This window comes from Solanum dulcamara, chromosome 12, assembly GCF_947179165.1.
Source record: "Solanum dulcamara chromosome 12, daSolDulc1.2, whole genome shotgun sequence".
In the NCBI taxonomy this organism is placed as follows: Eukaryota; Viridiplantae; Streptophyta; class Magnoliopsida; order Solanales; family Solanaceae; genus Solanum; species Solanum dulcamara.
The window spans coordinates 65,196,471-65,212,115 of NC_077248.1; the positions used below are offsets into that span (position 1 = coordinate 65,196,471).

General features: G+C 30.7%; 1 protein-coding gene across 1 annotated transcript; it reads right to left on the bottom strand.

Annotated features, from left to right (window-relative positions):
* Window positions 1-4,518: 4,518 nt before the first annotated feature.
* LOC129876967 (cytochrome P450 CYP72A219-like) lies at window positions 4,519-9,888 on the bottom strand. Its single transcript, XM_055952442.1, has 5 exons — window positions 9,539-9,888; window positions 8,341-8,558; window positions 6,457-6,698; window positions 5,497-5,878; window positions 4,519-4,941 (listed from the first exon to the last, which is right to left on the bottom strand). The coding sequence occupies exons 1-5, from the start codon at window positions 9,834-9,836 to the stop codon at window positions 4,519-4,521; spliced, it is 1,563 nt and encodes a 520-aa protein (XP_055808417.1). The 5' UTR covers window positions 9,837-9,888.
* Between the last annotated feature and the right edge of the window lie 5,757 nt (window positions 9,889-15,645).

Here is a 15,645-nt window from a genome sequence, read left to right on the forward strand (position 1 = left end):
TCAATGCCTCATTCGGTGCTAAGTCAATCCCACGGAATAGTTTAATACTTCAAAATATTCATAGCATATAACTTGAGAATTTAAACATCATATTCGGTAGAATAGCTCATTAAAACATTTAATAATTCAAATATGCAAGAATTGTCCTTATTGCATAAAGAATCCATCATTCATATCATTTCATCATTCTTTCATTTAATAAGACTCCCTTTTAATCATAGATATTGCTTTCATAAACATTCATTTGGAGTCAAGGCTTTCAAGTCAAACTTCTTTGAAAATATAGTAAAACTAGGTGGGTTCAAATCATTTAAACTTGCAAAAATGTATGTAAATAATATGCATAAATACTTTGAAAATCATTAATTAAAATTCATGCTTTAAACAACCCACCATGAATTTCAAGAACCTTTAAATAGATAAATAGAGGAATTACTTGCAAACCATCAATTCATAATATGAAATTATGTCTCATCAAAATAAACCAATAATCATTAGTTTAACCATGATTCATACTATTAAGTAAAAATAAGAATTTCCCATAAGAAAATATTACTTGAAACCAAGATACTTAATTGAAAGAGTTTTTGGACTACATGAGTGGAAGAACCCATGGATAAACACCCACATAACTTAGAGTAAAGCTTAAAGAAAATAAATATAATTTATCATATAATCAAAATAATTTAGACATGAGAGTGGAAGGAATACTCTCATTGAAGCCTTACATACCTGGAATCCGAAACTTTAGTCGGAATCGAAAGACTTAATGAATACTCTTGAGTCCTAGCTTTTCTCCTCGCCAGAACGTTTTGTGTACTACCCGGAGTATATGAATCACCGGAATAGTATTTCTCACTACTAAGAGCTAAAACTATATTTGAGAATGATTAAAGAAGTGTATAGAGAGAAGACTTGCTTGAGAAAGCTTGATGAATAAAATGAGAAAATAAGGTGGGTATTTGTAAGTGGGAAAGAGGGACCTAACAATAAATAAAATAATTATAAAGAAAAATATAAAAATTTAATGGAATATATTAATGTCATGGATGATGTTAAATGGAGGACAATTTATGTCATGAGTGATGTCAAATGTATCTAGATCTTTCCATGGTAGGTGAGATGAGTTCTTTTTAACAGAATACTCTTTTTCGGAGCTGCTTATGAATAAGATAAATTCCTTATTAGGATTTGGTGTCTTCATAAGAATTGTAGATATGAAAGTCTAGTTTCATATAGTTCAAGAATCAACCAATTTGGATAAAAATACAGTGAGATATGATTTTTCTTCTATAAATACTCCTTTCCGTCACAACATCCTACCTTATAAAAATTAATTTATTCGACCTACTTAACCTCCGAAACATAAAATATGGTCTTCACAAAGGTTGTAGATAATGATCTTGTGGTTACTCAAAAATTTGAATCACCCAATTTGGATATTCCGATGAAAAGGTATGCCTAAAATACAGAGGCTGTATCATTTTTAGGCGAGAATTAAAACTTCGTATACAACGTTTTTAGGGGATATTAAATATATGATTGGATTGGATTGGATCGTATATGACCGGATTGAACCGATTGTATACGATTGGATTGAATCGGATGATATACGATTTGATTGAACTGTATTGTGTATGATTGGATTGGATTGTATGATGTGTGATTGGTCTTCGTCTTAAAAGTGTATTATTACTTTAGACTTATGACGCCTTATTGAGTCTCTCTTATCTTTCTGATTTGAGATATTTGGACCGCTGCTATTCTTCCTTGAGGTATGTTTCATTCTGCCATATTACATACTCGTACATTCCACGTACTGACGTCCATTTGGACCTGCATCGTTTGATGATGCAGAGACAGGTTTAAGAGATCGTCAATAGGAGTATCATTGGGGATCTATTCGCACTCAGCATATTGGTGAGTCCTCCCCTACATTCGGAGGACACCGTCTGTGTATTCTTGCATCGAGTTGGCTTTTTTTATTTTGATTTGAGATAGCCATGAACATGTCATTGGCACCAATTAGATAGTAGTGATAGAGGCTTCATAGACTAGATAGTGATGAGTCGATTGAGTATTTCTATCCTTGAGTTATTCTTGTTAAACAATTTTTTATGACAAATATTTTAGTTGATCTGTTGGCCCATGCCTTTATTCTTTGAGTTGGATGGGTGATTTGAGTTGCCCGCTAAATTATTCTTTATTTTTAAACTTTTCGCTGAATAAATGAATGAACGGATGTGTGATCAGGCCATGTGGTTCGCTTGGGAGCCAGAAATGGTTTTTGAGTGCCGGTTACGCCTAGGGTACCCTCCCGGGGCGTGACATGAAGTCCCTGGAGAAGAAGAAAAAGTATACAAGCTGAAGAAAGCTCTATATGGACTCAAGCAAGATCCAAGAGCGTGGAATTCCAGAATTGATGAGTACTTCATCCGTAAAGGCTTTGTGAAGTGTCCATATGAACATGCTCTATATTAGAAGACAAATTCAAATGGAGATGTGTTGATAGTCTGTCTGTATGTGGATAATTTGGTATTCACAGGTAATAATTCCACAATGATTCAAGAATTTAAGAAATCAATGAAGCAAGAGTTTGAAATGATTGATTTAGGCATGATGGCTTATTTCCTTAGGATCGAGGTGCAACAAACACCAGAAGGGATATTTATATCGCAGGAGAAATACGCAAAGGAGATTCTGAAGAAGTTCTCAATGGAAGATTGTCAACCAATTGACACACCAATAGAGTGTGGAATAAGAAGGACAAGGGAAGGAGAAGGAAATTTGATCAATCCAAAATGCTACAAAAGTCTTGTTGGATGTTTGCGATATTTAACATGCACTCGACCTGATATTCTCTTCGGAGTTGGTTTGATAAGCAGGTACATGGAGATTCCAAAGACCTCACATCTGAAGGAGACAAAGAGAATCCTCAGATATATAAAAAGAACCGTTGATAATGGATTATTCTATCCCTTTAGGATGGACATGAAGCTCACTGGTTACAGTGACAGTGATTGGGCAGGATGCTGCGATGATCGGAAAAGCACAACTGGATTCGTTTTCTACTTTGGACATACTACTTTCACATTGTCCTCAAAGAAACAGTCAATTGTAGTATTATCCATATGTGAAGCAGAATATATAGCTGCAGCCTCTTGCGTATGTCACGCAATTTGGCTGAGAAGATTATTGGGAGAACTTAAGCAACAACTTGAAGATCCAACGAAGATTTATGTGGATAAAAAATTAGCGATAGCCTTGGCAAAAAATCCAGTTCATCATGAAAGGTCAAAAAATATTGACACACGATTCCACTTCATAAGGGAATCCATTAAGAACAAAGAAGTTGAGCTTGTCCATGTAAGTTCAAGCAATCAAGCCGCAAATATTTTCACAAAAGCATTGGGGGGGACATGTTGAAAAGTAAATATGTTCCCATTCAAATGAAAAATAAGTAGCAGCAATAAGTATAGTTTGTGGACGGCCGACCATTGAAGAAATCATACACGGAAGCGAAGACGGTGCGACTGATATTGAGGAATGTATGAACGTCGGTGAAGGTGGTTGCCGACCATTGAAAATAAGAACCACCGGTTGAAAAATAATTAATCAAATGTGTGATTGTATTGTTATAAATAGGGATATATGTTTTAAGATTGTAATAAGCATAAGTAGAGTAGAAGTTGTATAACAACAGAGAGATATAGAAATCATATGTACTGATATTTTGTTTGAGCTAGAAAAGAGTGAGTTCCTCTGGTACATATATCTTACATAGTTTTTTTCTATATCCTGCATGTTGATAATAATATGTATGCCTTAGATTTTTGTTTGGATATGAATAGATAATTTGAACCTTTTTTAGTTAAACCCCTAAAATTTACCCTAGATTTACCTTTAGTATATTGGGTTGGATATAGCATTAGTGCTATGAATTGAACCGAACACAATATATATGAGCGAAAAGCAAAAATCACTCAATTTTTTCTGAATATCTATATAAAGTCATTAGCAAGCTACGGTCTAACGACCCCCTTGTTGTGTTGCATTTTGTGATCTTCCACTCGTCCAGCCCTCTTCACGAACTTGTACAATCGATGCCAGATGGGCCGCCCCAAACCTGGAGCTGACATTTAAATCGGAAATCAACATCGGGTCCCGGCTATTCGAAAAACTTTGAATAACAAAATAGTCACTACGTTATATATGCTGAAGTCTCATAAGAATAATACATCATAAGAATAATACTATGTACACATTGACCATAAGAATAATAATAAGATACTCGTTATATATATAGGAATAGTCGGGGGTGCATAAGCTAGTCGGACACCATCAATATGAAAGGAAAACACATAGAGATTATTCTTATTGATGACAAGTTGCATTCAAAACCATATACAACATAATTATATTTACTGAAGTTCATGATCTATTACAAGAAAAACATGTTCTCTCATAGTTGATGATTACAATGATATAAATCTAATAACAAGTTCCAAATGACCATTTTTACAACTTGTACAAAATTAAATGAGCACCATATTGAGGTTGAAGCAATAGTGGATGAGGAGCATGAGCATAAGATGGAGAGAGTTGAAAGGAATAGTCTTTAAGAATCATGGTTATTGCCATTTTTGCTTCTAACATAGCAAAGTTTTGGCCAATGCATATTCTTGGACCCCAACTAAATGGGAAAAACACAAGTTGTCCTTTTGTTGCTTTGGATACTCCATCACTAAATCTCTCAGGATTGAACTCCATTGCATCATCTCCCCATATTTTAGTATCATGATGTAACAAAATTGTTGCCAACAAAAGTTGCACCCCGGAGGGTAAACACAAATTCCCTAGCTTTGTGTCTTTGGTTACTACTCGATTAATAAAATATCCTGATGGATACAACCTTAATACCTCATTTAAGATCATAGGCACCTGTTAAAAAGAAAAGATCACAAGTGATTAGTGTCTTTTTGTTTTTTTGAGTGTTATGCAAACAAAGGAAAATAAGCAATATATAATGTGCACAAATAGTTGAATACTCTTAATTAATATCGTGTGGACCAATGACCCATCTATGAGGTTTTTTGGGGAAATTATGTAGCTCAACCTAAAGCAAATAATAACACATTATGTTAAGAGTATCTTTAGGCTGAATATTATTCCCTCCGTCCCAATATATATGATACCATACGACTGGGCATATAGTTTAAGAAAGAAAGAAAGAGTATTGAAACTTATGATTTAATACAAGTTTCAAACATTTGTGTAGTTATAAATTATCTCATTAAGAAGAAATTGAAAAATCTGAAGTCAAAATGTTTTCAGATATAGAAAATCTACATTCTTTTGGGACAAACTAAGAGAAAGTGTCACATATATTGAGAAATATGGAGAGTCAAATTGTTGGATCGGGCTTATTTGCACAAATAGTTACTTTTGTAGGATTGTATTTAAAAGTTGGTCACTTTAACAAATTTAAATACTTACTACTTTTAGCTGATTCAACTTGTCATAGTCAAATTCGTTACTTTCAAACACTTGTAGAACTTCTTCTCTAGCTCTTTCTTGCCAAATAGGATATTTGCACAATAAAATCATTGTCCACACAAGTAAAGCTGAAGTAGTCTCTTGTCCAGCAAGATAAAATAATTTACACTCTTCAATCACCTCATCAATGCTCATACCAAATTTCTTATGTCCATGTTGTTGGATTTCTTGTAAATTGGATGCCAACAGTATACTCAATAAGTCATCATGTGTTTCTCCATCTTCAATCATACTCATTCTTTTCTTGATGATTCCCAATATCAATGTTCCCACTTCATTGAAGATTTGCTTCATCCTTCTATTTGTTTTTGTTGGTAGAAACCTATGGTTAATTCAAGAAATTAAGTAATATGAAGTCAATTCGAGGAAATGATCTTCTATATTCACTTACGATCTAAATAAAAGAAAATGTTCTGATGAAGATCTCATGCGTAATTTTTTGTTGATTGGCTTCTTTTTTTTTGAAAAAAAAATGACGAATAACTAAAACAACATTTATAATGTACTACAAAATCAATTGAAAATTCATAACATATGGACAAGTGTTTTGTAAATGACCCTCCTTTTATTTCTCGTGCAACTTGTGGACCTTTTAATTTAGACCATTGTCTAAAAATACCTTTAAGCAATCAAAAAATATTTAAAACACGATTTAATATTTTATAAATAAAAAATATTCAACGACATTCTAATGTCTTGTCTGTAAGGTCGAGCAATATATGAACAAGTATAATGTTGTCTGAAAGGATAATTTTCTAAAGATTATATTTGTATGGCTGTTTAAAATAAAGAAAAAACATTAAATAGTAACCTAAAAGGAAACATTTACAAAATCAGGAGAAAACTTCAAAGTAAATGATTATTAGATTAATTTAGAAAACGAAGAATTTGTAGTTTTACCTCCATCCTGGGATGTATAATGAGCGTGCTACTTGTAAAAGTAGTACCATTTGTTCCTTTTGAAGTTCAAAAATCTTTTTCCCTTCTTCATAGCTACTGCCAAATGCAGTTCTAGAAATTGCATCACTTGTCAAAGTTTGAAGATATGGCCATACATCTATCTCTGACCCTTCTTTCGAGACAATTTTCTTCCATTTGTTCAACATCTCTGAAGAAGTCCATTGGAAAGCAGGAAGCATATGCTGCACATTATGCATCAGGCAAATTCAAAATCTAAAGTCAATGGATTAAAAATAAGTATGATGGTTTTATATGCATATATTTGAATTCTTTTTATGTATGTACACAGAGATAGAGGCGCACAAGTTTTGAAGTTTATGAATTCCTATAATGATCTCAAGTGATAACATAAAATAGTAATCGAGTTCACAATCAACTATTTATAAATACCTTGTACGTAAAAGTACAAGGTATGAACAAATTAAAAGTGGTTGTGTTCGTGTGAACCTGTTGGACAGAGAACAGAGGAAAAACTCAAAAAATAGAGAAACAAGGTACAGAGAAAGAAGAATAAACTGCGAAGCGTGATTTTTTTATTTTGTTTTAAACTTTTCTACTACAATAACAAAACACAAGATGCCCAAATATATAGGCTAACAGAAAAAATAACTATCCCTAAAATATAGGTCCTATAACCCACTAAGACTTTATTTAAGTGACACTAATTAAACTTGAGTAAATATAGGAATCTACTTAAATCCAAAAGACCAGTTCTACCAAATTATCCATGTCCTAGTTACTTGTTCCTACTCTGTTTTGAATCATTATTCAACAGAGCCCATACCTTAAGGACTAGATTCACCCTTTTAACATAGATGGATCCAGAACTTGAACTTAATAATTTTTTTGGATTCTAGGATGGCAACATGGCAACCTTAAGTGCTAGTAATTGTATTCTAAATTTAATTTATTTACATATTTACTAAATTCCTTTATTTACATATTTACTAAATTCCTTAACACATATACATAATTTGAATCAAAATTATCGAGGTTTGTCAAACTCATAACACGAAAGCTACCTCCACCGTTGTATCTACACATAGTGTAAGCAGAAATGAATATTAAATTCAACCTACAGAACTCACCCTATATTTGTTCCACCTCTAATTAGTAATGTTGATAGATTAAATGAGCTTTAGTTTATATAACAAAACATTCAACCTTAACTGCCCACACTTATAGTCTAGTGATATCGATGAAAATATCTCATATAATAAGTGGGTCCGACTCTCATTATCATATTTCCCCTTCCCCTCCTCTTATCCGTAATATAATGAATTTTTATTTATTTTTTCTTAAGAAAAAGTATGAATCAAATATTAAGCAAGTCAACAATAAACTACAAAAAAAAAATTGGAAAAATTACTTGATTGAGTGCTTTTTAAAAATTAATTACTGATTTTAGCGATATTTTTTATTTATTACCATTTATAGCAATACATAGCAATATTATGATAAATCTACACTTGTATTAAAAGTGAATTATGCATACAATATAAATGTATTAAAAGTGAATTATGCATACAATATAAATGTATTAAAAGTGTTTTAAAATATATATTATGTTTGTGTAGTAAGAAACTAACATAATGTATTATAAGTCTATTAAAGTATGTGATAAATGTATTATCCATCTATAAAACTTGTATTATATATGTTTTATAAATAGTTCTCTGCAATATGTATTAAAACTGTATTATAAATGTATTATAAGTGTTCAGTGAATTTTTTTTTATTACTATAGATGATAAATATTTTTTTAAAATTATATATTTATGTAAGTTTCCCAATTTGTTTTAGCACAAATTGAAATGACAAAACCTTCAATTTGTCAAGGTGAAAAGCAGGATTGATAAGTCTTCTATGTTTGGCCCATTTATCAGCTTCATAGCCAGCAAGCCCATTTGCTGCTAACCTAGTTAGTGGATTGCCAGAAGGCTTCTGATAAATGTAATTCTTTGTTAGCACTTCCCTTATAAGTTCAGGATCCACTATAACTATTGCTGGTCTTGGCCCATACCAAGCTAAACAATTCGTACCTGCAAAAGTGCAACCACTTTTATTATTAGTAAACATATATTAGTTAATTAATATACATAACTATAGTTTAAGTTAATTTTACTCGCGACAAACCTTTTCCAGTAATTAATATACATAGCTATAGTTTTTCAGAATTTGTATAATTAAGCTTTCAATTGTATAAATTCAGATTTTATATATGCTTACCCTATCATGTATATAATTATAATATTGATACATTTGATTTGTATAAGTTCTGGAAAATTTCTAAAATATATAAATACAAAATTTATATATACTTACCCGATTTGTATATTGCTGGCAAATTATACAAACGGATTATATTCGCAGCGAATTATACAAACGGTATGCGAATTATACAAACAGCTGTTATAGCTATAGTTACGAAATGTAATTACCTAAACTATAGCTATTTCGATCTATTAAGATTTTATAGTAGCTATTTGTGAAATTTTCGCTTTATTATTTGAGTTCAAATTTTATCATTGACTCCAACACAATGTCTTGGAATATCACATGTAAAAGTTTTTCTATCCAAACTTTCTCTATAATAAGAAGCGGCTAAAGATTGAATGATTTTGAATTGATGACTGAGTTTCAATTAACGGTCTGAAAAGACGTTTATAATTTTGTCCATCTTACAACGTTAGTATTTTAAGCTAAATCTTTATAATTCTTAGATCTTAGGTACTTATAACTACAATGAAATTTAACTGAATTCATTGTTTATATTCATTTCATATACTTGTAGTGGAAGAAAATTCTTTTTAAATAAAGAGGAGTATATTTATAATAATCTATATCATTCTGAATTCAAGGTAAGGCTGCGTACAATAGACTCTTGTGATGGGGCACTTCCCCGGACCCTGCGCATAGCGGGAGCTTTAGTGCACTGGACTGGCGTATATCATTCTGAATTCACTAACTTTAAATCCTACCAGTACAACCTAATAGTAAGGTTGGGATTTTGAATACATACCATAATTATTGATGGTTTTGTGGAAGAAGGGCATGACTCTTGGCCAAATCATGTCATGTGAGAAATCAATAGGCTTTGACAAAGCTTCTTTTCCCATCTTCATCATTTCTTTCACATCCCCAAACAAAAACTTGTAAGAATTCCCCTTGAAACCTTGTTGTCTTAGGCATTTCTCCAACTTTTTTGGTTTGAACCAAACCCAATTCAAGATTCTCCATGCCCATCCCAATACTAAGATAATTGCAAATGAAAATGATACAAGATTTAAGATGTAAAAATAATTATATGGTATCTCCATTATTGTAGGCTTTATTTGATAGCTAGATCTTTGTTCTTAGTACAATTAAGAAAGAAATTGCTTGACACAAACAAAATGAAGCAATACATCTCATATGGGCATAAACTTATCTGTATAGGTCTTGTATACCAAACCAATGGATACATGTCATAAGTATGAGTATACAATAACAGTAATTAATAATGATTAATAAATGAATGTATTCATTCTATTAAATTATTTAACTATAATAAGTTTTATCAGTCAAGATATAATCGGTACGAATAAGTATTCATGTATCTTCATTTTTTAAATTAAAATTCAAAGTCAAATGGAAACATAGTCATCCTTATACGATTAAAAAAATTTAAGGTTGTTCGGAAATTCCAATACTTGGTTGCTAAGTTTTGGGGAAAACAAACATGAAAGTCAAAGTGGTTAGCTAGCATATGAAATGATATTTCCCCCCCCCTTATTCTATAGTGAAAGAAAGACTATAAATATTAAATTATTTCCTCTTGAATTCCTTGCGTGGAACAAGGACTAAAATATTAAATATAGAGACACCTATATATAAATGATTTTCCGAGATTAAAGGATATCGATGACCTTCTCGATTAAAAATCAGGTTGGGTCATGACTAACACAATTTGACTCGTTTAATATCAAAAATATTAGCATATTGGTATTTATTTTTTGTAATCATAATTTGAATTGCAATTCAAGAAAACAAAAAAATAACTTCTCGATTTTGAAGAGAAAAGTCACCAAATATTATATCAAACAAATAAACATATATTAAGATGACTCACTCAATATGCATTCTATGAAAAATACAGTTTAATATCTTTCGGTTGTTTTAATCAAAATTTTAATTTACAAATAAAAAGAATGGATAGATAAACCCTGGAAAAGATAAAATAGATAGTAGTTCATACATTCAATTTAGAAACATACATTGCACCAATACAAATAAAGAGTTTTAAAACGGTTTGAATTGGAGTTTAAATAGGACTTAATCGAAGATCCTTTTAAAATGGGTTAAGACTTGAACAGATTGACTCAATTTAAATTAGAAAAATTTACGCGACTTAACAAACATATACTACTGATTTATTTACGATATATAGCTATAGTTTTAAATAATTACCGCTCGCCACTAAGATTTTATCATTGTTGGGGACCCACTTCTCGATTTGTATCCCACACAAACAACCATATCTTCCCACTTGCCCCATTATACAAAGTATCCTTTCTCTTTCATCCTAAATATTTTACTAATTTATCTCCTTAATTCACTCAATCACAATCAAATTTCAAAGATTTCGTTACTTCCCCAAATCGTGCTTCCACAATTTTAGATAACTTTTGGCGGTTTCATTTATTTTATTTGTATTTGTATATCCCACTGATTTCTTTTAGTTTTTCATTTATCTCCATAGACATATAAATCATGGATGAACAAACTTCTTCCAAGAAAATTACTCGAGGTATGCATGTAATGACCTTGAAGGTCAATTTTGGAAAATCTTCAAAAAAATCACCATTTTACCTCTCTTGATAGTTGTCCCGAGTCTTATTTGATCAGTTTATGAAGTTGGTTTTGCAATTTAATTAAAAAATTGGAAAATTTGAAAGTCTTAGATTTTTGAAGCCTTAAGTTGTTAAAAGGATTTTTGGTACCAACGGGAGCCACGAGTCTCAGAATAAATTTTTGTCAATTTCATCAGCTCTGAAATGTTGAATTTGGTCTAAGAGAATTATCGATTTCAGATTCAGAGTTGTTTCATGGATTTGAAGTCTTAAGTTGAAAGTTTATGAAATTCTAGCCTTTAAGTTGACTTTGATCAACATTCAGAGTTCGAACGCTTAGAATGAATTTCTGATGATTCCGTAGAATTCAAGAAATAATTTTAGGCCTAGATGGGATCTTGGTTGATTTTTCAAAGGTTTTGAGGTTAGTTTAAAATTTTGAATGTTAAGTTAGTTTAGTGGCAACTAAACAGATTTCAGATCAAGAAGACCTTGAATTCATGTTCCTCAGTTTCATTGAGTCTGAAACATCAAAATTAATAGGAAAGCATGTTTGGTTTTTGTGTATAGGGTTCCGAATGAATTTCAAGGGTCCATTCAGAAATTGAGTGATGCTAATTTTGCTAATGTATGTGATCTGGTGCCTACTGAATCCGCTTTTGCGATGGGTTGATCGCTTTTGTGATCATCGCGATCGCGAGGGGTGATATATTTGGGGACCGCATTTGCGATCATAATGTCGCGTTCGCAGAGATCGTGAAAGTGAACCTGAGCTCGTGTTCACGAGGTCGATCTGAACAATGATTTCTTCTCAATGTCGGGATTTTACCTACTTTTATTTTTACATTTTTGAAACCTAGGAGGTCGATAGAGGCGATTTTGAAAGAGTTCTTCAGGAATCTTTGATTCGATAAGTGATTTTGACTTGAAACCTCCATTACCCTTTAATTATATCATGTTTTTAACCATACATTTTTTGTTTGAACTTTAAAGTTTTTTTTTTAACAACTCAAACATTTTTGTTAAATAGTGATTAAGGGCTAATTGCAACTCCGTTTTCGAAATGATTTTTACTATTAGTTGCAAATTTATTGGATAACATGATTTTACACAATTTTTCAGATTTTCCTTTCGTTTTCGGAATCAGATTTTTGGGTCAATTTGACCCCGTTTCCACAAGTATTGATATGGTTGTTCATCGTTCTGAATTCTTATTGTGATTCTATTATTGATTTGGAAACCTAACTAAGAGGGAATACCCAAGTTACGGAGTGATTCTGTGCTTGAATTGAAGCATGTGAACTCCTAAACCTTAGTTGAGTATGTAGAATCTTGTATTTCCTTGCTATGTGGATTGAGAAGTAATGGAAAATTGGCTATGGGTGAATTGTTCGAATGTTTGATCTTAAAGATAAAAAGGGGTAATGAAAAAGGCAATATGATGGCAATTTTATGTGTGCAATGTGAATGAATTGAGTGATAATAACTAGACGTTATTGATGAAATACTATGATTATGTTTTCATGAATTGATATGAAAGTTGTCATCTCCTTATTATTGTGTGACCATGCTTATTTGCATCGGTTCTGAAACGTTGTGATGGAATCTATTGTAGTGATGCTGAGGTCTCTTTCGGCAAATGGTATTGATGTTGAGGTCTCTTCTGGCGGGTACAAAGTAACACATAACTACACTACATAATTAAGCAAACAGCAGCTAAGGAGGCTCGTTATATTTCAACTTTTAGCTATTTATGGATTTTTCTCTTTAAATTATTTTGAGCCCAATCTATAAAATTCTTAACGAATTATCTATTTTGAGTTCATTTTAATAGCCCTAGTGAAGACCTTATAAGTAATAGCTAGTTTATTAGCTTAAATTCCAGTGTTCTTAGATATATAGTACTAGTCGAAGTTAGTTTGGACATTTGACCCTTTAAATATTACGTTTTTTGGCAAGTAGATAGTTTATTACCAAGGAGAAAATGTTCAATACAAAGCAGGAACCTTATCATGTGAGCAACTTTGCTTCATTACATACAAACAACTAACTAAGCTCTATTCTCTGAAGTGCCTGCTATGTCCCTTTAAATATTACTAGTAATTAACTTGTCTTATTCTATTGTATAAAAGAATGAAGTTACATTCCTTAATTTTTTTTTTTAGGTAAGTTGAAAAATTGTGATAAATAATTAGTTAGTTTAATAAAGAAAAGATTGCTCTAAGTTAACAAATTTGTAATTGATTTTAGAGATTTAGATGTGTTTTTGACTCTTCACTCAATAAAATATAATAATCTAATATCAGGTAAAACAAAATTGGTGGTGTAAACTAATGTGGTTACAAAAAACTCCAACAACAAAAACATACTCAATATAATCTCATAAGTTAAATGTATCTGAAGGATACAATATACATGGATCTTATCTGTATTCTATAGCTTATTTAGAATTAGTTGAGCACCATATTGAGGTAGAAGAGTGAACACTGAATAAACAACATACAATAGAGAAACCTGAAAAGAAGATTGTAGAATCATAGTAAGTGTCATTTTAGCTTTTAACATAGCAAAGTTTTATCCAATACAATTTCTAGGTCCCCCCTATCAAATTAAAATGGAAAACATGCAATTTTTTTTGTGATGGAGAACTAGGGAGAAGAGTCCCCTTTATCAAATTACAATGATCCGCTCCGCTATAGCACCTCACAAGAATTTCAACCATTGGAATTTTGGAAATGTTTTTTTTACATCTATAGATATTAGCTTCAAAGTCATTTTCTTTCTCCCTCGATCTCCATTTATTTTTTCAATTACACAATTTAAAAGAAGCAGAATATTAATTTTGAACAATAATCAAACTCCCTCTTTTATCCTAATTAAAATTATAAAATATCTATTATATCCTTTCATTATCATTTTTTTTTACTTCTTTAGAAGCATGATTTTCATTTTTTGACTTAATGTAACAATTTTTTCATAAAAGCATAAACATTATTTTTTGGATGAAAAGGTAAAAAATACCAATTAATTATATAAGTTAATGATCTTCTATAATGAAGTAAATTAGCATAATGAGAAAATTAATTTTAATAATAATAATCAAAACTCTAATATTTATGTATACAAGTGAAAATAGCTGAGAATAATAACTATACAAATATATTTCAATGTAGAAAATAAATAATTAATTTAATTAAGGACACATTTTTAATGATTGTATTATTTAGATTTTAAATTATTTTAGATTATAATTTATGTAAACTCCATCAATGTCAATCAAAACTTGTTTATTTATATAGAAGAAAATACCCATCACCATTTATATTACTTGGCTCTCATTCTAAAAATAGTTGTTTTAATTTACTTGTCCAATTTATAAAATTAAAGAAATTTTTAATATTTTTTAATTCCTACCCTTAGTATTAAATAATTATATAAAGTAGTAATAATCAAATTTAAGGTTTCAAAATACTATTAATAATGTTAGTTTAGTAAAATAAACTTCAGGTAATTTATAACGTAATTTCATCTTTTCTGTGTAATAATGGTGTTTGTTTACCCCAAAATTTTATGATTGTTGAAGATATTTCTTGCCCTATTATTTTAGGTGTGCCTTTTATGAATGCTATTTTTCTTTTAAAGCATTGGGATAATAGTAAATTAATTGGTACTTATAAGAATAAGGATTTTCAATTAAATTTTATTACTAGGCCATTCACAAAGACCATTAATCAGATTATTGATAAATTAGTTTTAAAAAATCAACAGATTAATTTTATTAAACAAGAAATTTATCTAATGAAAATAGCTGTGTTTCTGAAAAATTCTAAATTACAGGAGAAAATAGATTTACTAAAAAATCAATTTATTTTAAATATTTGTGGAGATCATCCTAGTGCATCTTGAAATAGGAAAAAATATGTTGTTACTTTACCTTATGAAGATTCTTTTGATGAATTAAATATTCCGACAAAGGCCAGACCTTGTCAAATGAATTCTGATTATCTAGAATTATGCAAATTTGAGATTGATAATTTGTTAAAAAAGAATTTAATCAGACATTCTAGTTCTACATGGTCATGTACTACTTTTTATGTTAATAAACATGCTGAACAGGAGAGAGGTGTTTCCAGATTAGTTATTAATTATAAGGCTCTTAACAAAGTTTTAAAATAGATTAGATATCCCATTCCCAATAAAAAAGATTTATTAGACAGACTGCATGATGCTATTATATTTTCCAAATTTGATTTAAAGTCAGGATATTGGCAAATAAAGATTTCTGAGTCTGACAAAT